Source organism: Nilaparvata lugens, chromosome 10 (assembly GCF_014356525.2).
Source record: "Nilaparvata lugens isolate BPH chromosome 10, ASM1435652v1, whole genome shotgun sequence".
NCBI lineage: Eukaryota > Metazoa > Arthropoda > Insecta > Hemiptera > Delphacidae > Nilaparvata > Nilaparvata lugens.
In genome coordinates, this window is record NC_052513.1 from 32,496,651 (window position 1) to 32,522,081 (window position 25,431).

The window sequence follows — 25,431 nt, forward strand, 5'->3', positions numbered from 1 at the left end:
GGCCCCGTCTCATTTCTTTAACCCCTTTTATTGTCTATAATTTTGTTTTATTTCGAAAAACCTGTGATTTTCGGAATAAAACGAAAAAATTGAAAAAAATCCCTAAATTTGGGGGTTTTAGGGGTGAAGCCGCCCTCTGGTATGTTAGCAAATTCTAGATTCGAATTCAGCGCTCTAAAAATACTTATAAAACCGACGAGATTAATTCTTTCGGGGCTGTTTCCTGAAAAATGACAATTTTTCCATTTATTTGTTCATAACAATTAATTTGCTCCACAATTTTTGTATTACTCCATAATATCAAGTATTAATTTTACTGTACTTCTAGGATAAGGGACATCAGTGTGTTTCACCACCATAGTGGTGTACCGTTTAGCAGAGCGCAATTCCGTTCAATTGTCTGACAACAGAACTCTGGTGTCTCTAGTGTAATAAGTGCCCTAAGAACTGCGGATACTCCACAATTTGCTTGGCCACTGTCTCACAACTGGTATCCTCGTGTCCTAAATGTAATACACACATAGAATTCCACTTGGTTATTTCAGTTCTTTGTGATCACTTGATTGATACTTTTTTATCCAAGCAATTGATCATCTAGCCTAATGTAATACAAGCATAAGAATAGAAAAATGAAATGCCACTTGATTATTTCAGTATTCTTCGTGATGCCGATGCTAATCAAGAAAAATACTTCCCATTTCAGGCGCTACATACTTCTTCAAGGACAAGAGCTTCTGGAAATTCAACGATCTTCTAATGCGAGTTGACAATGAGCGACCAATTCTGTCGGCGCCATTTTGGATGGGGCTGTCCAAGGCCAAAAGTAGATCCCATAGACGGAAGCACAGACGATAAGACCGGTTCACAGGCGATCACACTCTCTCCCGACTATGTGCATATCTATTTGTTACTTTTTGCAATTTACACACTATTTAGTTGACAAATACTTCATTTGTGAAGAGGAACTATTTCTTTCATTTTATTGATACTTGTTTCATGTAAGGAGATCCAGTTACTCTAAGACCCAGTTTCTAAGACACTTATTTAATATAATAAGTGGTTTAATGGTAGCCTACCTTATCTTATTAGAAACTGGGAGAAATACTTTGACTAGTCAGAGTTATGAGTCAGAACACTGTGTCTGACTGCTTGTGGTCTGATTAAAAAAAAATGTATTCATGTAGAAATGCTAAAAATGTATTTTGCTAGTATTGCTGCAAAATACATTTCAGCGTTTCCATATTAATCATTTTTTATATCAGACCACAGTCATGTGTATAATTTTACATCAGAGCATGTCTTGGAACTTGCTTTGTTACAGATGGGGTACACTTATCCACTGATGATCAATAATAATTTGATGATCTTTTGGTATAAGTAAATGTGTAATATTGTATCAAAGTGTATAGATCCTTATGTTTTTTCATGATTCTCATGTAGTTAGGCTACTCAAATTTGATATATTTTTAATATAATGTAGTGTGTATCACAAAATGTTCCAAACAGCTTCTACTGAGGATAATACATGATCTTTTATAGATAAAGTTTTAACAAACATTTCTCATAGTTCTATGTAATGTACAGTATCACATATACCTATGTGTTACAATATTTAAATTATTGTAAAAATTTTGTACAATATTAATCAAAAATAGTATATATTACTGATTCATATTTCTACTAAAGATATATATCTCCATCTCAATACACATGTATCTAAACCTACTGCAGCACATGTAAAAACTATTTTCATGCTCTGGAATGAACACAGAATCTGAATAATCTGATGTAAACTTGAATTAAAAAAAAACACTTTAGGAGTGAAAATGCACTTACTTTGGTAGTGACGATCGTTTCGACCTGTTGTTGGTCATCATCAGACTGTAGGAATTTACTCCTTGACTCGTATTAAACCTTGACATCTGAGTAAATTCCCACAGTCTGATTATGACCAACAACAGGTCGAAACGATCGTCACCACCTAAGTAAGTGTATTTTCACTCCAAAAGTGTTTTTTAAAATTCAAGTTTAATTTTAACAGGGGAAAATTATGGATATACAACAGAGTAATCTGATGTTTCATTTTTTGAGCCAATGATACGGTAATATGTTTAATAAAAAATAAAGAAAAACACCATACCGTAATTGCAATGCCCAGTTGTAATAAAAATGTTAGTGTATAGATGCTCTTATAAATTATCTAAGAATCTATTGTACTCTATTGTAATCATTATACTCTTCTATTTATAATATTATTTCAAAATGTTTATATTCATATTATTTTATTGTCTTGCGTATTTTTGTTTATTCAATTATTCCAATTGCCTGCAAACTATGGAACTGTTGAGATAAAAATAATGAAAAGTGTTGATGTTGAAAAAATCAATGAAATTTATACTGCCACTTTCATAAGACTGATTTTGTCTTGAATGCAATCATGTTTATTGATAGAATGATACATTAAGTTGAATGTTTTTATGGTATTAATGTGTTTAAGTGCAAATTTATTGTTGGACTTATCTAATTGGATGGTATACTATTATTTATTGAAAGAGCTTCAATTTTGTATACTATGATTCAATTGAAAATGTATTTATTTTAACTATACTGGCCTTATACTGGTTCAATTCATGAATTCTGATACATATATTTTTAAAAATGACTAGATTTAGTATAAAATTACGCAGAGTATAATAATCGATTATACTTTTATTATAATAGTCTCAAACTCTATTATAATTCTCTACCCACATCATTATGTATTGCTTGAATGTATAAATGTATCTCTTATCTCAATAATGTAGAAATAACAACGTTATCTCCTTTTCGGAACTATATTTTTGGGGCAGAAAATTTGTAACTACTGTGATAATTATATTTGAGAAAGATATAGTATCTTGTTTTTGGAAATTTATATAGCATTTTTTTTTTTTAATGAAGAGGTTATCAGTGTTATTTTGTTTTCCAAACTCTAATTTATAAGTATTTTAGAGAGATTAAGTACTGTACAGTATAATATTGTAATACAACAATGTATAATATATTACAGTTGTATTTCTGGACACGTCTCTATCAATATATTTCCCTCTACCTGACTGTGATATTGATATTTATGAACAAAACTTGCATAATTTGTGTGATTTATTTCAATTTATGAATTCTACTCTGTTATTTCTAACCAAACATCAATTTCTGTATTTTTTCTCTTCCATATTATCAGAATCTTTAATTAATTCACTTCAATCCGCACTGAACTCTAAATAACTTTCAATGCTTTTTCATTAAAAGAATGCTGACAGTTTAAATTGAATCTCATTCAAATAGAGTCCTAACTATAATCATTCTTATTTTCATAAAAGGGTACCTACTAGCACAGAAAATGGGAACAAAAATGAAAAATGTTGGACATTAATCTGTGGTACAAGTGATTCTATATAACAAAAAACTATCAAGTGGCCATGAATAAACAAATGAAACATCCTAAATATTATCTATTCAATCTACAAAAATCCTTGTTTGCAATAACTATAAATTATAACTCTTATAAATTTTTCAACTTAAAAATAACACGTTTTGACGGAAATCAATGAGAAATTGCATTTATTCGAATACTAATTAATGAACAATTATTAGTAAACAAAAATCCAAATTAAATGCTGTAAATTTTTGGATAGTAACTCTCATTGAATTTTAAACTAGCTGTTAACCCTTGTTGTCAATATCTGCAGTAGCAAAAGTCTTATGGTGATTTACAGCATTTAATTCTGATTTTTGAATTTTGAGAAATATTAATTTGATGAACTCTGTACTGCAGATACAGATTTGTACTACCAGCACTACTAAAATAGAGTAGGACTATATACGTCATATTGACATCAAATTTGAAATAAGCATCAAACCATTTCTAGTTGAAAATGTTGAATCACTATACCTATAGCATTATTGATAATTTATGAATATAATAGATAACTCAATCATCATAATAATTATTCTAGAAGCCCACGAAGCACTAAACCAAAAATTGGAATTGGTTAGAATATTGACAACTGAGAAGTGAGGACTGACTATTAGCCCTTCTTTCCTATGAGGAGAATATTATTATGGGAGTAGTCACATATTTGCAGTCTGCCAATGGGTGAATACTCCCATAAGTCAATGATATTCTCTCAATTTTATCCATCAACAGGATTCAGTAGATACTCATACTGCTCAGTTTTGATGACAAATAGATCAAACTTTTCACTAATGAAATTCAGCAGTTTAAACTCAAAAATTGAGCTATTATCAAGGATACACTGGTTGCAATTAGATTTGGAAAAGTTTTCAATTTGTTATAAAGCTTTAGTGAATATAATATAATTACTATTTCTAATAATTTTACCCCTACCTAATAGCTACCCCTACTGCTCAGTTCAGATAAGAAGTGGTAGATCATTAATGAACTTCAGTTTAAACTCAGAAATAGAGCTATCATAAAGGATACATTAGAGCTATCATAAAGGATACATTAGTTGACATTGGATTTGCAAAGTGTTCAATTCATTATAAAGCATACAGCCAGTATAATGAATTGAACACTTTGCAAATCTAAAGATGCGTACAGACTCCCGCTCTGCTCCGCAATCGAACTTTACTCGAGCAGATCGATTGATGATCGACCGGGGAGCAAGAGTGGAACGCGAGAAGAGCTAACATCTCCCGTAACGTTCATGATCGGAGCGATTGCAGAGCGTGTTGGAGGCGCGTATATCTGTACGCACCTTAATGGCAACTAGTGTATACTTGATAATAGCTCTATATCTGAGTTTAAACTGAAGTTCATTAATATATCAGTAGTAGCAACTACTGGCTGATAAGGGAACTTGGAATTGTACGAAACTGAAATATACTACAGCCAGTGAACGCTTGGTTGACGCTTCTATTGTCCATGTGTACAGGCTGCTCAAGGATAACGGCAGAAGGATAGTAGTATGCTATTTTTTATAATCGAAAACAAAATCAGATTTATCTCCAACACAGTTTTATATAGTCTTATTTTATTATCTATAACAAAAATGCACAATATATCTTCAACAAACTATCAATTTGAATTCACAAAACTAGTCCATAGTCTGTTAAAACTCACATTATGAACGTAAGGCCGGCCACTAATGTTATGTATCACATGTCCGAAAAACAAATAGGGGCCAGACCATATTAAGCGCTTTTTTCAGGCGTTTTCTAGAGTCGGCAAAACAGAAAGCTCTCCGATTGGCTGATTGGATTGGCGCCTGAAAAAGCACTTGATAAAATGCTTAATATGGTCTGGCCCTGAATCTTCTCAGTTCATCTGTGCAACAGATTTTCGTCTGCAGACTTTGCAGACCTACATGCATTGGGAAGCCACAGCCTTACATTATAAAATTTATATTATAAATTTTATAATATCAAGTTATAACTTATATATTTGTCTACACCTCATTGACAACTCTAACACAGTGAGGAGACTGAAAAGGAAGAAGCCACCAGATCTCAATGTAAGTTTAGCAGAGTGATACCTTAACAGTGCATGGGCATTGCACAATTAGAGTGTGAAGGAGTGATATACCCCTTTAATGTCAAAGTTTCCTATTAAACTGTTCATTAGGTTCCTATGAAGTTCCTCGAAGTTTCCTATTTGAACTGTTCATTAATCAAAGTGTTAGATTACAGTCAAATTACAAGTAAAAATTTAACTTGTATTTTATAGAATCCCTTATATAATAACAGTTGACTTTCCTTCCTTCATTCATTTCCTTTTTAAATTTTCCTATAATACTCTCAAACCTTAAGATTCAATTGAGCGTAGTTTCAGTAGTAATTGTGAACTTTACTTATTCTATTTGTATGCTGTGTATAAATGCACATTGTATGCTTGTATTTTGTTGGAAACAAATAAATTCAAATTCAATTCAATAAACTCAATTCTAGCTTACGCACAGACAGATGTTGCCTATCTAAACTTTTCCCTTTATTATTTATTATTACAGTAACTTAAGATTAATTCAATAACCTAGCATTGTTTTGAATTCTTTGTCAAATTGATTCAGGTTTGTTTTATTTTCATATAATTAAATGAAATTAAGTTGAAAATTATTAATGTATAATTTGTAAATGCTGATATTTTTGCTGTATTTCTGAGGAAATAAATTTGATTTGAGTAATATTATATCGTAACTGTTATAATATTGAGTTATAACTTGTATTTTATAGAATCACAACTTATATTATAACCTGGCTGTCCCCCAGATTAGCATTAGACGTTCAGGTTTTCGACTTTATACAGATGTACCAGACATGTGAAACGTTACTTTAGTGACCAGCCTAACCTGAAAACAACTAAATGACTAGTAACCATCCCTACTGTTTAGGTTTGATAACATGCGGCAGATCGTATTTGCCGCGAATGCACCTGAGTTTGACTCCGGGCGTGTCTTTCAGTTTGTGCGTCTCGACAAGGACAACGTTGTGCTCCTGAAGGTTGTGCCCAATGCCCGGCACAAACGCCACCATTTCCTTTCCGGTGCTGAGTCGGAGCAGAACGCACTTCCGGTTCGCCGAGTTGGGCTTTTTTGGCTTCTTTATGAGCGCCTTCAACACAATGCCCTTCGCCTGCGGCTTGCTCATGATCGGGTTTTTGTTGGGACGGTACTTGGTGACAGGACCTCGTCTGTGCATGTACTCTAACGAGTGCTTGCCCTGAGCCAGAACTGTAAACATCACAAAATAAGAAATTGAATAAATAAGTAGTGTAACAATTCAAATCCAATCCATTGTATTCAAGAAATTAATAAGTATAGACTCATATGTTATGAGAAGTGATTGTTAAGGGCCGTTTGCACAGTATAGATTGCTAAACTCGATTAAGTTAATTTGAAAGTTTAAACTTGAATCGGTTTTCTCAGTGCATTTACTAATCCAGTTCAAGTTAAACTAGTTTAGCGTTAAGTTGGTAATAGAATGTCATCGTTTAAGGCTGATTTTTACAGGAAATTTGTTATAGTTTACAAACCATCAGTAAATTGAGGTTATGTAGCTATTATTTTAGTTTTTCTTGTTTTTGTTCAAAATCCACAAATCTGTTAGTAAGCTGTACGGTTATAAAATTGAAAAGCAATCAAGAAATTCTTAAAAAACTTATGTTAGTTGGCACCAGAAAATATATTTTAGAATGTAAAATAAAAAGTTTTTTGTTACGCTTGAATCTACTACGGTCTTCCTCGTTATTAGAAATCTCTCGAAAACAATATATCTCAGTATGTGTTATTAAAAACATGTTTTCTAATCAAAGACCACTGTTAAAAATTGTCTCAATTTTATCAAGTGGTTTATCAATCAAAATACTAAATGGCAGTTGCTGCACGTACTCAAGCAAAACCGTTGAAAATTCTCTATCCAGAAATTTAAATTATTTGTTTTTTGACCAATTTCTCCCAGTTTCGAAATTTCTTCGCAGTCATCTTTATCAATCGCATTAAAAACTTCTATCAATTCCTCCATTACAGTTATTTTACATTCAAATAATGATTCACTGTAAATTAAAAAACTATCGTCTACAGAAGCATTAAAAACAACTGTCGAAAATAATTTACTCTTCTCCTAGACTTCTCGGAACTCGCAATCGTAAAGGTGTGCGGAGAATTGAAGTGATAAACGGTTTAGTGAATACGCGTGTGAAAGAAGGCTGGCGGACGGAAGACTACCTAATGCTCTACCGGAGGTATTGCTGTCCGGGGACGAATGCTTAAATAAAGCCCGTCCGTTCCTTATTGAAAAATAGTTAAAGGGACCCTTAGTCAATCCAAAATTCTCACAAAATGGAGTTCAGACGTGATGATGCGTCATACATGAATTTCCTATCCCCCACATGTATAAGCCGATTCTTTCCTTTATTATAGATTACAGTAAACCAACGGCTGTAATATTATTACTGTATGATAATTATTTCAAATATCCAATGTGATAGAATAAATAAAAGAACATAAGATACATAAATACATGAACATAGATACATAAATAGAATCATAGAGAAAATATAGCATAATAAGATATCCCATGTATAGGGTGTTTATGTTCCAATTTTCAATGTCAACTCAAGCTGATAGTCCTAGAACTACTTCTTCATGAAGCTATGTGACGATGGTAGTCCCTATATTTCCTGGTAGCCTAGATTTTCAATCATTTTATGATTGTGTTTTTGTCTGTTGAAGAAATATTTTGGACTATTTCTATCAAAATTTGGGAAAGGAACAGTTTTGGGCTTGAAGCCTCTTCTTACTTTCCTAATCATTCATATTGAGTTAATAATGACATTGAATCTGATATTGATATTGAAGTAATAGTGTGCCGTTCTTACAACCTCACCCCAACAAAACAGTGATAATAGATAGTATTCGACAGTAATCAGCTTGAGTTAACAAGAAATCGGCTTGAAATTTGGAACATGAACGACCTATAGTATGGGATATCTTCTTATGCCATCTTTTCTCTATGATAAGTCCTTAGTTCTATTTATATAGAGTTCATTGAATATTGAGAATAATATTATTATACAGTAATATTACATCCTAGTTGTATTGTGACATTGTGACTGGAATTGTTATTGATTATTTCTCAATAATGAATTACAATAAAATAAAGGCTTTAGCCATGTTCAATTTATCAAATTTTTAAAAAGACAGTAGGTACCTGGTTAAATATAATGATATTTCAATTTTTCATCAACTTTTTTATCATTATTACTTATGACAAACTTTGTGATATTGAATCGGGAACAGTTTTGGGCTATAATGCCTGTTGTTCGGCCATACCTGTTTGCATTTTTGTAAATAAATGAATAAATAAAAACAATATAAAAATCAAGTTGAAAATGACCTAAGTTAGGGTCGAAACAAGTTGTTGAAATATTTTTAAAGTTTTTAATAATAAAGGGTACTACAAGATTTTTTATATTGTTTTTATTATTTTTGTACAAAAGTAGCCCATTAAGTAAAGTGTTTTTATGAATTAATAAATATTCAGGTTTAAGTCAGCATCTGATTAATATTGGTTTGCTATCCTTGTCTGTTATTGGACAAAGCAGATAGCTCTATTCTTTTCTAATTCCGCACAGTTGACAAATTGCTTGTATCGAAGACTGTAGGAATATTAGAAACTAACATATTTCATCACATTTCAAAAATGTATTATAAAATCATGAAAAGATTTATTTTCTTGGTAATATACATTTTGATAATATAGTTGAAATTGATCAAATATTAACATAAATCAACGAGCTATCTATTATAGAAGGCGGTGGAGGAGTAAACTGACAACTATGCTGTCCTTTACACAGACGGTTTTATAATAGTCATAATAGAATTATCACTATAATAGGTAAGTAATTCTTAACAATTGCAATCCGTAGTATCCAAATAATCGGATAAACATTAAAGTTGTATTGTGACTGATATTGTGGTATTCCTCAATGATGAATAATATCAATAAACTTCATGTTTTTCAGTACCTGGTTCTATAGCTTACCAGGATCATATTCTCCTTTCTAGACAGTAGTGAACAACACAACTGAAGATGTGACTATTCAAGCCATGAAACCACGTACTGTTTTGTAAAAAAGTAGTCACAATACAACTAAAATGTAAAAATTCAAATTGAACCAGTCGTTTCAAATATATTGTATAATATTACTATTAACTAGTTTTTAAGATTCTGGAATTATAAGAAAGGTGTATTATCTCTCAAGGACATTCAATCATTTTACACTAGCCACTGGAGACATTTTGACTCCAGTATAAATGTATTATAGTAACATTCGTTTTAAATTGTCAGCAATAGCTGTTTTCACACTCCGACACGATACCCCGAATGTCATCCGATTGGCTGATTCTCATTTCAATTTAAATTGTGACTTATATTCTAGTTGTCGTTTCAGCCGAAAATCGGTAAGTGTGAAACGGCCATAGGTTAAATGTGAAACCACGATGATGTTAAAGAAACATTTTTTTTTCTAAACATAAATGTTATTTATAGGGAACGTTTACACATCAAAGGGAACTTCACTATGGTAAAAGCTCAGACAAATTCATACGAATAACTTTTGCTGAGGGTGATATCCACATGAGCTATAATCTTGTGCGTGGGTAATGAGGCGGTTGTAATTGTATTTTTGTAGTGCTCGTTCCGTTTGCCTGCCAATCTCTTTTTCATACATCTATATTGAACCAGAATGCAATTACGCGCAGATGCAAGCTAAGCCCTTTAGTGGTGTTCACAATTCCTGAGCTGAGAGACAACTATACAGGAGGCATTCGCGTCCCCAGTATGACGAGGATGACATTATATTCATGTAGGATGGGCTTGGCACTGACATGAGTCCCCGGCATAGCAACTCTCAAAACTGGATAAATGTACCCTCTAAAACTGCTACCTAGTGTTCCCCAAGAGAGAAGTTGCTGGAGTTCTCATAGAGAGAAACATGTTTTTTCTCATTTATTTATTTCAATTTACAATCACAACATTAAATTAATGATTTTTCTTGTCTTATTCTGCAGGAGGGGTTCAAGGAGCAAGACAGATGTCCGCCTTTTTCTTGGATTTTTGTTTATTTAGTATTTATTTTGATCAATTAGGTCCATGAAAGAGATCACTAAAGTGAAGCCCACTGAGACACATGATGTGACCCGTGTTGAGGTGAGCAGGTTGAGTCTAGTGATTTGCAGCATTAGTTGCACCCTTCATGTTCATGGCACAATTTAAATTTGTGCTATACTCATTCCCTGTTACTAATCACCCACACTCAAGTCACTTCTCATTTTGGGGGTTTCAATCAACTCCATTAATTAGCCTATTATCAATAAAAATTAATCGCAAGTCAATCAGAAAAAATATTAGAGAATAATTCTACTTACTGGTACTAAAAGGTGTTTGAAACATTGACGACAGTGTAGTAGTGAGTCTTTGGAACAGCGCACTCATTTTGAACTAGAAGCAAAAAAGGCATGGTGTATCATAAAGTAGAATATATAGAAGAAATTCGAGTAAGACAAAAGTTATCACAATGATATAAAACTTGGATAATTGTAACCTATATGTTATAAATCTTCATCATCATCAGAAAAAGAGGCATACGTCATTGTCGTGCCATTACCTTTTAGGTAGTCACTTCACTCTTATAAATGACCAAAAATCAGTTGCCTTCATGTTTGATCGTCAAACAGCTGGCAAAATTATAAATGAGAGAATAATGCGGTGGCATCAGAGCTAGCTGGGTACAAATATGCCATGATTGCATGATATTCATACCTACAAAGAAAATACAGTTCATACTTTCAAGAGTATGTGCACCGATTGACTCCAGTACAGGGAGCATTTAAGAGCTCCACGAAACATTATGTCATCCTGGCATTGAACGAATGCTTCACTGCAGTTGAAACAAGAGTCCTCCATTCTCAGTTGAAGATATTCGAAATTTAATCAATTCTTGTAAAGTCTGTTCTGAAGTCAAAATTAATTTTTTGAAACACAACGGAACTTCAATAATTAAGGCTACTACACCATTTGAGAGACTAAATACTGCTTTCAAAGGATCACTACCTACTTGTACCCGTAATTATTGTTATATCATCACTATGGTGGTTGAGTAGGCCTACACAAGATTCGCATTTACCACAAAAATAGAATGAACTCTTCTTTTAACTGCTTAGAGTGGTTCAGCTCGCACCGGTTAATTCATATAATCGTCAAAGTTATGTATGGCCGCCAGAAATATAGGATTGGTAATAGTATATGATTCTGCATTGAGTGAAGCCATTTATAGGAACTGTTTCTAATCAAAGGCAGCTTCAAGAGTAAGATTTCGATTTTCTAGTAGTCGTTGTCTAATTCCAGTAGGTAATGAAGACATCCCTGAGCTGAGATATTAATATGTTTCCATGATAGAAATGAATATTCACTCTCATCATTATTTATAGTAAGAGAGTACTTTTGAGCAGCATCTAAAAATCTTTACATATTCAAATAACCTACTTATGAAAATATCGTGGATGGCTGAGTGAAACTTTCAACTCTCATAAAATAACATTAGCTTCAATTCTTTCTATCAGATTCATTGACTTGTGTGTTCTCTCTTATTTATTATTGTTAAAAACTCAATAATAAATATATATTTACGATAAGAACAGATTAATATTACATTTTGATTTAGATACAAAGCACTTTTACTTACCACGGTAAGGTTAACAATAATAATAGATAGGTACTTTTATTTTATAGAATTCACTCTTATGTAAACAATTAAAAATCAATAAGAGAGAAGAGGTTTTTATGATAAAAATAAACTACGTAGAATTACATAATTACATTTATAATCTACAATACAAATTAGTAAAAATGTTGAGCACTAGATTTTAGCTTTTTTAGGTTATGTCTGACAGTCTGACCGATTTCACGAATATCGAAAAATCGAAATAAGCAACCTATCGATATTAAAAAAATCGAGATAGTAAAGAGTTTTAAGTCTCGATACTCGATAATCAATTATACTTTCGATAGTGATGTTTCATAATTAATAGTGAGGTCCACGTTAATATAATGATTATTATAATGACAGTATTTGATAAACTTTGATGTTGTTATCCTTCTCTATCATCTGACAAAGAAGGTATTGCTATCCTTTTATAGCTCCGCAACGATGCCAAATCTGTTTTTGGCTATGTAGAAATATAATTAATCAATGCAGAGGCAAGGCAACGCTGTTCTTCTATCTTTATCCACTGACATTATAACGTGTACCTCACTACAGTTTCTTGGTCCTTTTGGTTTCCTAAAATGTTTTGTAACGTAAAGAGTAAAGAGTGCCGGTTGCACAAAAGACGGTTAAATTTTAATTGTGATTAATCCCACGAGAACCAATTAGAGAAGCCGTCTTATACAGTTCCGTAAACCGGGGTGAATTCGGACTACTGTGGCGAAGTCGGACAGAGCTACCCGCGTCTACTGATTTTGAATTTGGAGGCATTAGACACTCGATATAACCTCAAAAAGTGGTGACTCGAGAAGGCAGTAAGCTGTTGAATGTTGTTTACATGTTTTAAGAACCAACACACGTGATATTTCGAGTGAATAAATAGAAATTTGAAGTGCCAAAAATATTGATTTACATTTATATTGATCAAAACCTCCACAAATCATCGATATCAAAGTAAGTTGAAGCTTGCACTTATTTTTCTTCGATAATACATATTCTCAGCTACATAACCAAACTTTCACATTCTATGTTTTCGACTTTTTAGTATTTTTATATAATAAATACTGAAAAGTCACACTTTTCAGGGGCGAATTCGGACATGCCAAGAATGGTTGTAAAATGGTGTTTAAAGTTTAAATGTCAAAACAAACGTAATTTTTCATTATTCTATGCATTGCGGTACAGATACGGTATCGTGACAAACTTTTTTTTGGGGGGGGGGGCAAAATGTTTTATGAGTGAAGGGGTGTACAACATGCCAATATTGTGTAGTTTTTCATTATTTTATGTTTAGCTAATGCATTATTGTGTACCTACATTTTTATTACCTATTCTATGCATGTCGGTACAGAGGTGTACTGTGATCAACTTTTATTGTTGGGAGGGGGGGAGTAGAATAACTTTTTCTTGAAGGGGGTACAACATGCCAATATTGTGAACTTTTTCATTATTTTATGTTTAGATAAAATGAGTTACAGTGTAATGTTTCATTATTATTAGCTTAGTGGTACGGAGGCGTACCGTGACCTACTTTTTTAAAATGGGGGGGGGGGCAAAAATATTTTTTGTGGAGTACAACATGTCAATATTGTGTAGTTCAGGCATTGACAAAATTCTTTTTTTTTAAGGGTTTTCAACATGACAAGGAAATATAAGCCAGTCCTTGGGCCAACTGGCCACAAGAAATATAGTGAAGAATCACTTCTAAAAGCTGTAAGAGAGGTGAAGACTGGATTACTAACGATACGTAAAGCTGCAGAGAAACATGGGGTCCCAAGGTCTACGCTATCAGATTATCTGAAAAGAAGCCGTTCAGGACAAATGCATCGTAAACCGGGGGGACAACCTGTTTTGTCAAACAATGATGAACAATGTTTGATGGATGGACTCCTTGTATGTGCAGAGTGGGGTTACCCACTACACGCTGCAGACGTGAAAGATGTTGTGCAGTCTTTTCTGAACCGGGAGGGTAGGGTAGTGAAGCGTTTCAAAGACAATAGGCCTGGAGAGGATTGGACTTGGAATTTTTTAAAAAGACACCCCCAACTGACCAATAGGTTCGCGGAGAACATCAAGAGGTGCAGAGCAGCAGTTGATGCTGAGGCAGTAAAAAGCTATTTTGAACACTTAGACAAAACTCTTGAGCCTGAAGGAAGTGCTGCAATTCCACCTGAAAATTGGGTGAACTTCGATGAAACAAATTTTTCCGATGACCCCGGATCCAAAAAAGTAATTGTGCGTCGAGGCTGCCGCCGTCCAGAAAGAATAATGGACCACTCTAAAAGCTCCACTAGTGTTATGATGGCAGTAAATGGGAGGGGTGATCTACTGCCACCATTCACTGTGTACAAATCTCAATTTTTGTACCCCACCTGGATAGAGGGTGGTCTCCCAGGAATGAGATATGGATGTAGCAAGAGTGGGTGGTTTGACATGCGCCTGTTCGAGGAATGGTTCATCACGGTGGCCCTCGTCTATTTTCGTGACAAAGTGGGGAGAAAGTTGTTGATTGGTGACAACCTAGCCAGTCACTTCTCAGCTGAGGTTATAAGACTGTGTAAGCTGAATGGCATTGATTTTGTTTTCTTCCGCCAAATTCTACCCACTTATTCCAGCCGTTGGATGTTGCAGTTTTCAGAAGCATGAAAGCTGCCTGGCGTAGCACATTAGGAGAGTGGAAGAAGAGGAACAGAGGTGCTGTGCAAAAATCTGTGTTCCCCAGACTTTTGCGTGAAGCTATAGAATCCATGGGGGACAAACTTCGAGCGAACATCATTGCTGGATTTAGGGCTACTGGTCTAATCCCATTAGACAAAGAGGAGGTGCTCAAGAAGCTACCTAAGCAAGCAGATGATACTTCACCAAATTGGTGCGATGCTCTAAGAGAAAAGTTGGAGGAGACACGAAAAGGTGACACTCCTAAAAGTCGTGGGAAACGCGTGACTGTCCATCCAGGGCAGAGCATCACAACAACATGTTTGAATAATGACACCGACAATAACGTCCTGCAAACTGTTATGGCTGAAGAGGAAGGAATCTTTGCATCTGAGTCTGAAGAAAGTGATGCTGGCACCTCCCATGAAGAGCTGGTCGACATCCCTGATGAGCACAAGGCTGAAGGTGACTTCGTCCTTGTTAAATTCGTGACACAAGAAGATAACCGGGACAAAGTTTATGTTGGAAGAATCGAAAACATCCTTGATACAGAGAACACCGAATATGAAATTCGATTTTTAAGAAAGAAGGATGGAAAAAAGGAGATTACTTTCAGTTTTCCTGATATCCCAGACATTGAAACTGTGTCACTGGGATCAATCATAACAAAACTGAAACCCAAAAAACTGCGTAGAGAAAAGTTCATGTTCCCTGGACTAGAAGACTTTGTAAATATTAAGAATGTATACTAATATTATCTGATTGTGTTCAATTCATTCCTTCATATTATCTGATTGTATTTTTGATTTTTTGCATTATTGATTTTGCATTATAGTAAATTTCAATAGTGAATTTTATGGATAAATGCTTCTAATTATTTTTAAAGGGTTTTCTGTTTTTTTTTAAAACGAAAATATGTGTCCGAAATAGCCCCTAGTGTCATCAGAATTCGGAAATAAATGCAAAACAACCTGTGTCCGACTTCACCCCAACCCATGGGGTGAATCCGGACACAATTTGGGATTTAAAAAAAAAAAACGGGTTGGTGTACAAATATGAAAATGGGATAGAAAGCACCGGAAAGAACAGTAGATTTTATATTCCAAGTATGAAAATGATCATTTTAATATAAACCACTTAAATATTTAAAAAACCTGAAAAAGTGTCCGACTTCACCCCGGTTTACGGTTTTTGTTCAAAACTCCCTTTTTTTGCTGGAAAATTGAAATCTTGCCTTAGCACAATCAGTGCGTTAAAAGCTAAATAAATTCTTCATAGAAAAATTTAGTTATATGCCTAATAAGAGCCTACCCTTATTTTTATACCATATCCACCTCTCAGTTTTTCCGAGATGCACTTTTTTAAATGAATGTACAGTTCTGTGTTACAGTAACCATGTATTTACACCGGTACCTACTAAATCTAAATCTTAGGATTAATTAAAATTTTTTGACCTGAAATTTGTGGTTCTTATGTAAAATTATTTCGGTCATTAATTATATTCAATTTAAGATATAAAAATTCAAATGAATTGATTAGAAAAAAGCTCAGAAAATAAATTATTAGATGAATAAGAAAAGATAAAAAATATTATCTTTGCAAAAATTTTCATTGGATAGAAGATCCCTAGGTAGTGTATGTAGGAAAGATGATAGTTCAAAGGTCTTCTGCAGAGTCAGATCTATACACACTCTATACAGGCATATATTCTCATGTCATCTCTCTGATAACAATAATGGATTATACTATTATCAAATTATTGGGAAATTATTCACATGAATATGACTGATACGCTACAATGTGTAAAAATAACAGTAATAATTTTATTTTGTGTGTGAGTTTTAACTCAGAGTGAAGATGAAGTGATAGCAGTAAAACAATCATGAAGAGCGTTTGCATTATTATTGTTGGGATGGACTGTACTTAATAGCCACCTAAAAAACTACTGAATTACCACTGTGCTACTAGCCGTTCTGAAAATGTTGGTCTGTCATACAAATAGAGGCACAGACTGCTGGTTCAGTATGTTTCATAACGCTCTATAGTGAGATTCACTTTAAACTATCATCATACGTTGAATGGGAAGCATTCATGTTATTCACAAGGAATGATCTGACAGTAGCTTGAATCAAATCTCACTTTAGTGAAGAATGTTGTTTATCAGTCTATCAGGCAGTTGAAGCGTACAATAGCCTACATTCAACAGTTAACACAGTTTTGCTAATAGATTTTGTGTTACTACGGCGATTTCAATGTATAAGGGATTAGTTGTGTTTGAAAATTGCATTAGGATAACAATTATTATTATTCCAACGTAATCCCTTAAAGTGAATACTTTTCTTACAATAATAATTAATCATCTTGGAAATAATTTTTTATCGACAGTGAGTATTTTTTCAAACAACTGTTGTGATTTTTCTTCTGAACAAGAAAGTGTCTTTTTGAATCAATTTTCAAGTACCGGTAAGTGAACTATTGATAACATTTTCAAATTGTGACTTTTAATATTATATAATTATATTTACGGTGTGCTGCTTAGAAGTAATTTTAGAATGGAGCAATGGAACTTTCAAAGAAATAAACGCAAAAGTGCCTTGAAAAACCTCATAAATTTATGAATCCATTTGTCATAAATATTTAACAAAAACTATATAGGCTTATAAACATAAAAACTGGATTTTTAATTGATAAATGAAATATGGATGAATAAACATAAATTGGTTTATAATTCATATATGGTTGATTATTACATAAATAAATTAATGTTCAACAGGTGTGGATAAAACTTTTGACATTTTCCCCCCACATATAGATGACATTTATTATCGATTACCTACTATACACATCTTAAAATGTAATTTGTAATTAAAGTAACTAAATATAGATGCTATAATTCAATTTGTCCTTCTTAAAGAATAATGATAGTTCTTATGCAATTAATTGCTTAATACGTCTTATTGAATTTCATAACACGTTATTAACAATTTAATATTTCCAAATAAATTACTACCTAAGTATGTTTATTATTGTAATGAATATTAATATGTTTTCAAATCATTGCAGAGCCTGAAAGAGCCTACCTATCTAAATTCTCGCAATAATTGATGGTCACTCAAGCAAAAAATTCACTAGATTATTAACAATAAGTTAGTACAGTATTACTGCTGCTTTTATGAAAAAATATAAGTTTATTTTTTGAGGCAGCCTTTTTCTGTACTGCACTGTACCTGTAGTGAGGTCCACGTTATAATGGCAGTGTTTGATTAGCAATGGTATTGCTATACTTGTCTATCATTCAACAAAGCGGATAGCGCTATCTCTTTCTCGCTTTGCTCTTTTGCCAGATCGGCTTTTAACAATGTAGAATTAATAATTAATCAACTAAATTTTTCATCTTAAATAATTATGAAAATTCATAATGAAATTATTGAAAAATATTTTCTTGCCTGATGTAATATAATAATTGATGATTTCAAACGAGAAAGAACATTTGATATTACATTAATAAAACCTGTATCAGTCACCTACCTTCTATAGAAGGCATTGACAAGACAGTGAGGATCGGTAACGTTGTTCTCCCATCTTTATCTACTGCCATTATAACGTGGACCTCACTATAGTTAGTTTTTCTATTGTTAATCGGATACTATATTATTTGAATCAATATTTATTCAATTTATTATTATATTCCAGATAAATTGATGCAGTTCGTCAAGATTTGTTGAAAACCATAAAAATGTATATTTTCGTAACAGCGTTTTTGGGGGCTGTGATACTACTGCTTTTCTACTTGAAAACATCACAAAAACTGAACTACTTCCAAGAACGAAATTTCCCCTATGCAAAAACAAGTGTTCATGAACTTCTTAGGAAGATGGTTGAATTTGTTTTGCGATTGAAAAGTATTGATGCTGTGGTCCAAGATATCTATGATAGTGGCGCGGGTATGAAATATTTCGGCCAAATTGGACTACATAAGAACGAGATTGTGATTCGTGATCCCGACATAATTTACAATATAATGATAAAGGATTTCTCGTATTTTATGGACAGACCGTTTCCGGTGGATGAAAAAAACGATCCCCTGAGCGCTCATTTGTTCAGTTTGAAAGGCGACCGCTGGAGAGGTCTCAGATACAAACTTGCTCCCACATTTACAACGGGGAAATTACGAAGTATGTTCAAACAACTAACAGAAAGCTCAGATTCCATTACTAATTACATTTCCAGCAAACCTAATACATGTTTGGAAGTAAAACAGCTATCGTATTGTTACATTTTAGATGTGATTGCTTCGGTTGCTTTTGGTATGAAAGTGGAAGCCCACAAGTATTTAGACGGAGAAAAAAGCGAGTTTGTTGAAATGAGTTTGAGATTTTTCCGAATGAACAACATGAGATACTTCAAGTTTTTTATGATAACTTTTTTCAAAAGTTTTAGTAAGTTTATTGGATTGACATTGACTGAGGATGACGTGAAGGCGTTCTTTTTCGATTTGGTCAAGAATATTTATCAAGTATCGTGAGGAGACTGGAACCAAGTCTAATGATTTTCTCCAGCTGTTGATAAACATGAAAGAGCAGGATGAGGAGAATGGTGGGAGGGTGGAAGAAGCGAGAAAGGAGATGATGAAACATGAAGAGGAGGATAAAGAATTATTTGAAAATTTGGATACAAGCAAGAAAGGAGCTCAACATTTCAGTGAGTACTGTAATACTTGCATAGTCAATGATACAATTTATGTTAATATATACCGCTCACATTATCATTTCTTGTATTAAAAATTGAAATATGGTACCATAACTACAAATTCTAATAATTGAATAACTCATCTTCCTTTTAGTTATATCCATTTTCAACTTGAGCTTCATAAGAATATTTTTTAAACATTGCCTGCTTTATAAACTTAAAAATAAATTGAACGTTTATTCTGTGACACATTTTATAACTCAACAATTCAAATTTTCTTAAATTTGCAAGTAAAACAATTTTGTAATGATTCAACTTTTCTCTTCAGAAGTTGAGTGATAACAAAGAAATAAAGAATATAATATTAGGTGCAAGTGAGTTAGAAGATTACCAGCAGGCTATATTATAAGAAATGATTTCATTATTTCTGTACGGTTATAGCATAATAATATTGTTTCATTATAACACTGTTGAGTTTTCTCCTTTTTATTTTTCACTTTACTGTATCATTTTTTCTAAATATCGGGTATTATTATTTCTAAATTATTTCACAAGATATTATTTTTGTGAAATACTTTATATTCTTCTTATTTGCATTTTTATTTAAATTTGCTTGTAAGTTGTAATTTATCAATTTTTCTAGAAACCACCTGTATGTAGTATCACAATACTGCAAAGTACCTACTTTATACTTCTCTTTTACTAATTATTCAAGTATTTTCTTCCATTTTATCCGGTGTCAATAGATGTAAATTTCAAATGTAATCTGTTTATTTATTCAGAGATCACCGATACACACTTGGCAGCCAACACATTTGTGTTCATATCGGGAGGAAGTGAGTCGACATCGACAGCGCTCACGTTTGCACTTCTGGAAATCGCATGCAATCCGCCAGTGCAACAGAGAATGCAGGAGGAAATTGACAGTGTTCTAATGGACCAAGAGCTCAGTTTCTCTGCAGTCAACTCTATGACTTATTTGAACCAAGTTGTGTTAGGTAAGTTGAGTAAAAAAACAGAGAAAGACATAAGTATATACTGTATAAATACATAATTATTATTGAACGAAAATCCAAATTAAATGCTGTAAATCACCCCGAAGACTTCTGCTACTGCAAATATTGATAACAGGGTTAACAGCTAGATGGAAATTCGATGAGCGCTACTATCCTATTATATTAAGCGAGCAATTTCCGTATATTTGTATATATTTTATATCTGGTTATTGATGTTCAACGGATCTCGAAAACAGCTCTAACGATTTCAAGAAATTTGGAACATAGTAGGTTTATGATATGAAAATTCGATTGCACTAGGTCTCATCCTTGGGAAAACTCGCTGAACGACATCAAAAGGATAATTCATCCTTGGCTGAAACAGCTGTGGATAGTAAAAAAGTGAGTCAGCGAGTATGTGAAAAATCAAAATATCGCATCCCCGAAATTCATAAGATACATATAGCCAGCTGTGAAATATAAACATGATCATTTTAGAGAATTGTGTTCTGTTTATCAATAAATAAGAATAACGAGCGAAGCTCGGTGCCCCGATATTTCAAAAATTATTTGCAGCCCGGAAATTTGAATTAATTTTTGAATAGTAGCGCTCTTCGAATTCCCATCTAGCTGTTGTAAATATTTGCAGTAGCAGAATTCTTCGGGGTGCTTTCCAGCATTTAATTTGGATTTTCGTTCAATAATACCGTTAGCATTTGAATAAATGCAATATCTCAGTAATTTCCATGTGTATAAATACACATAATTATATTAATACTACTATTATTATTAATAATAATTATATTAGGAGGTACTCAGCCATTCCAATTTCCATCGGACTATTTTTGTGCGGTTGACTATAGTTACTACTAACAATATATTGGAAGAGGCTACGAGAGATATAACATGATACTCAACAGAGCCTGGTTTGTGGGAGTCAAAGTGTAATGTTTATATACCTCGCGGCCTAGTTCAGTCTGAAAAGTTTTTAAATTACATAACTATAAAATGAATTGTCATTGGACACTTGATAATTACGGTAATAATCGAAATCATATTTTAATTTTTGTTATTGATTTTATTCTCTGCCTTCTCTTTTTCAGAGGTTTTCCGTAAACATCCGCCCATCGCATTGCTGAACCGACTGTGTGTTCAGGACTATAAGATCCCAGACACAGATCACGTGATCAGGAAAGGTGATGAGATAATATTGCCAGTGTCGAGTATACACAATGATCCAGAAAACTTTCCTAATCCGGAAGTATTTGATCCAGACCGATTTTTGTATCCTGACTCTATCCGGAAAGGAACTTACCTTCCGTTCGGAATGGGACCTCGGTTTTGTATTGGTAAGTTGAGAAAGATTAATAATTACAGAGTTAAGTGAAAGATAAATAATTGAAAGAATAAGACGTAATAAAGAATAAAAATGCCGCAAAATCTCCTCACATACAATCAAATTATTAGAATATGAATAAATTGATTTTCCAGGTTCGTATGTTCGAAATCAGTTATCAGAAAACATTATATTTCGAGCTTTAACCAATAGCTAACACATTCTAACAAATTCTATCTTGCATCAATTTAAACTTGGAACTGCTTTGAGAAAATGGTCCTTAAAATTAATCTTTGACATGAATCATGTAAAAAATCCTCTAAAACCAGATTATTTTTCAATTATAACAGTAATTTTTGAAAACATTGTCAAATATCTAGGTCAAGGACGATGTTTCGAGTGAACATTTTAGTAGCTTTTCTTCAGTGAAAACAAACCACCAAATCAAGATGATGATTACCAGGGTTTTTGATGTGGTTCACAGTAAATTATGAATTTTCAAATATAAGAGTTACATAGAATTTTCATTGTGTTACCGGTTCTCTATGCAAGCGCTAATGAAAGCTCCAGCAACGTCATATTTCTAATTTCCTGTTCTAAAATTCTAACAGTTTCCAAATCCTGTTAAAATCCCAATCTTGTTCTGAAATTTCTAATATCCGATCGAAAAAGCTAGACTAGTCAAGTGATAAAAATATTAGAGAATGTCTAAATAATACTTAAAATTGTCATCAGAAAAAAAAGAGGTACACAATCTATATTTCTTGTGTTGCGGGTAGTCTACAGGTATACTTGTGTCCTAAGGCGCTCACAATTTTGCAGTTAGCATACATTGTTTAAAAAAAGACAATCTATTTGTAATAATTTTACTACAAAATTGTCATTAATTTTTTTTATTCTTTGTTACAGCTATGCGCTTTGCTATTCTTTCAGTGAAAGTGTTGCTTGTCAAGATATTTATGGCATACAGTATCAAAATAAGTCCAAAAACTATAATGCCTATAAAAATGAAGACAGAGTTTTTCACAAAAGGAATCCAGGGAGGACTGTGGATCGACTTTGAAGCAAGAAATTGAACAAATAAAGCATTTTATCATTTATAAAACTATTACTGTGAAATAATTATTTTAAATATCAAATGAAAGCTATAAAGATAGAACTAAGAACTTCTGCTACTGCAAATATTGACCGAAGTTATAATGTTACAGCAGTTGGTACACTGCAATTTCTAATAAATCGTCCATAATTTATAATTGGAGGTTCTGTATTATAGTGAATAAATAAACAAAAACCACTTATTGGAAGCTCACTTTATTAAAAACCTTACACTATTTATACAATTACAGGCGTTTAAGAAAATAGAATAATTTACAGGAATCAAAAGCTTATCGTCAGTTAGTAGGTTGGTAACAACACAGTGCTCTATCTCTCTCACTCTGAAAGGCACTGAAGCAAGTTAAAGTCTCTTAGGTGAGTGAGGCAAAGTGAACCATTTCTTCTTGCTCCTCTTCTTCCTCTCTTTTTCGCTTTCGTCTATGTCCTTGTCGATGTCGATTTTCCCCTTCTTCTTCTCCTTCTTGATCTTCTTTTCTCCCTTTTTGTCGGGCGTAGTTGATCTGCTCGATTCTGAATCGAAACCCATGGCAGCTGCAAGTGATAAACACAAGAAATCAGAAAAACATGTCATAAAGGAAAAAAGCAATTAATTTGAAACTAAAGTCAATTAGACAATCTATAGATCATTATTAAATAATATTTTAAGTTAGTAAATTTTATGAACCGGACACTTCAAAATTCGGCATTGAAAAACTCTTAATGCCATAATAATACTTGAATACATTACATATTATACAATATATTTGAGATTGCAGTAGTTTTGAGAAAACGTCTGTAGTATCATTGTGATGCTTATTTTTGAATACTGCAGAAATAATACAACGAAATATCTTGTGAATTTAAAACTCTATATCTACGTCTGCATTCTTTCCGATTATTTGACATTTCTACTGACATTATTTGAAAAATATCCAAGTATTTGCAATGCACATCGAATGCTCTTCATACGAATGAATAAGGATTATTTTTTGAATTATAAGAAATATTAAAACATTATTCAAGTGCAAACCATTCATAGCTCAAACATTTTTTATTCTGTAAGGACCGAAAGAAATTAGATTACTAAAGGCTAACTTTTATTATTTTTCAAATGCTGTTAAATAAAATATTATGGTTATTAAACAGAAAAAGTAACCCGTATAATTTTTGTTTACAAATATTATAATGCTTTCTTATTCTGTTAACCTTTCAAAGCCTTTTGTTCAATAGACAGTATACTACTTTACAACATCCACGTTATCGCCAACAGTCACAATATAATAGACAACATCCACTATTAAGAGGAAATTTAATTGACACAAGATTCAATGAATGACAGTAACTAAGTACGGGTGAAAACATAGTGAAGCGGCGAAGGGCGAAGCTAGCAATATTAAGTAACCTTTTTTTAGAATATGCATTTTTCTTTGTAAATTTTCTATTTTTGGTTTCATCTCTGTAAGGCATACCTTTTATTTATCATAATGTTATAATTTCAACGAAGCAAGCTTTCGTTGTATTCAAGCCTGAGAGTGTTGAAAATAATGCATGTATTTAAATGGGTCAAAACACAAAGTGTAGCGGTACCCATTTAAATAAACAAATAAATAAATACTACCTTAAAATTTATATACTCAGGGCTACTTAATTTCTTATTTGTAAAATAACATCATAGTGCCCTTTTTGAGAAGTTTTTAATGTAAAATAATAACAAATTAAAACAACTAGTTTCGATGTTCACATCTAGTTGTTTTAATTTGTTATTTTATATGAAAAATTTCTCAAAAAGGGTACTATAATGTTATTTTACACATAAATAAATACTAATAAATTAATAAATGCATATTTTCAACGCCCTCAGGCTTGAAGCAACCTTTGCCGCTCCACTATGTTTCGATTATATGACCGTTTTAGGTAGATTATTTCCAATTTTTATGACATGTTGATGATTTTCTTGGATGACTCACCTGCAGATAAGGTATTGAGTTGTGCGTTGACGCTTCTGTCCTCCTCCGCCTCCCTGAGTCGGTCCATCTCCAAGCACTGCACTATTTCGTTCCGCCTCTCCACTATGTCCACCAATCTACAAAAATCAATTAATATGATAATGACAATATTAAGTAACTTTTTTTAGAATATGCATTTTGCATTGTAAATTTTCTATTTTTGGTTTTATTTCTGTAAGTCACAACTTTTATTTATCATAATGTTATAATTTCATCCTTGTTTTCATATTGTGATGTAGCAGAAAAAAATGTATTTTCTTTCAAGTTATAATTTATTATGCCAAGTTTATTAGAGCGGAGCGGCCTTACATCTCTGAGTATTTTTAATTAGTTTATTAGAAGTACACCCCAATCGGGCTTATGCCTAGGGTTGTCCACTTTTATTTCACATTT

At 32.8% G+C, this 25,431-nt stretch overlaps 4 protein-coding genes across 8 annotated transcripts in view; 2 read left to right on the forward strand and 2 right to left on the reverse strand.

The window, feature by feature from the left end:
• LOC111050290 (matrix metalloproteinase-2) overlaps window positions 1-3,062 on the forward strand; it is a 192,666-nt gene extending 189,604 nt beyond the window's left edge. Inside the window, 1 exon segment of the mRNA XM_039437242.1 lies at window positions 704-3,062. Coding sequence (XP_039293176.1) covers window positions 704-855 — 152 coding nt within the window. The 3' untranslated portion in view covers window positions 856-3,062.
• A 1,899-nt stretch (window positions 3,063-4,961) lies between these two features.
• Window positions 4,962-12,485, reverse strand: LOC111050294 (40S ribosomal protein S12, mitochondrial). The gene is made up of 3 exons (XM_022336590.2): window positions 12,242-12,485; window positions 10,926-10,998; window positions 4,962-6,728 (listed from the first exon to the last, which is right to left on the reverse strand). The coding sequence occupies exons 2-3, from the start codon at window positions 10,990-10,992 to the stop codon at window positions 6,379-6,381; spliced, it is 417 nt and encodes a 138-aa protein (XP_022192282.1). The 5' UTR covers window positions 10,993-10,998; window positions 12,242-12,485; the 3' UTR covers window positions 4,962-6,378.
• Window positions 12,486-16,792: 4,307 nt separating this feature from the next.
• On the forward strand, window positions 16,793-23,045 carry LOC111050293 (cytochrome P450 9e2). The gene is given in 6 exon segments (XM_039437249.1): window positions 16,793-17,301; window positions 18,611-19,427; window positions 19,429-19,618; window positions 20,389-20,604; window positions 21,705-21,950; window positions 22,847-23,045. Coding segments are annotated over 5 exon segments (1,593 nt in total). The 5' UTR covers window positions 16,793-17,301; window positions 18,611-18,653; the 3' UTR covers window positions 23,014-23,045.
• A 186-nt stretch (window positions 23,046-23,231) lies between these two features.
• Window positions 23,232-25,431, reverse strand: part of LOC111050289 (MICAL-like protein 1) — a 157,436-nt gene continuing 155,236 nt past the window's right edge. For all 5 annotated transcript variants that reach the window (XM_039437244.1, XM_039437245.1, XM_039437246.1 and 2 more), the window contains 2 exons: window positions 25,000-25,115; window positions 23,232-23,584 (listed from right to left, as the gene is read on the reverse strand). In XM_039437244.1, coding sequence (XP_039293178.1) covers window positions 23,394-23,584; window positions 25,000-25,115 — 307 coding nt within the window. In that variant the 3' untranslated portion in view covers window positions 23,232-23,393. The remainder of the gene's footprint in view (window positions 23,585-24,999; window positions 25,116-25,431) is intronic.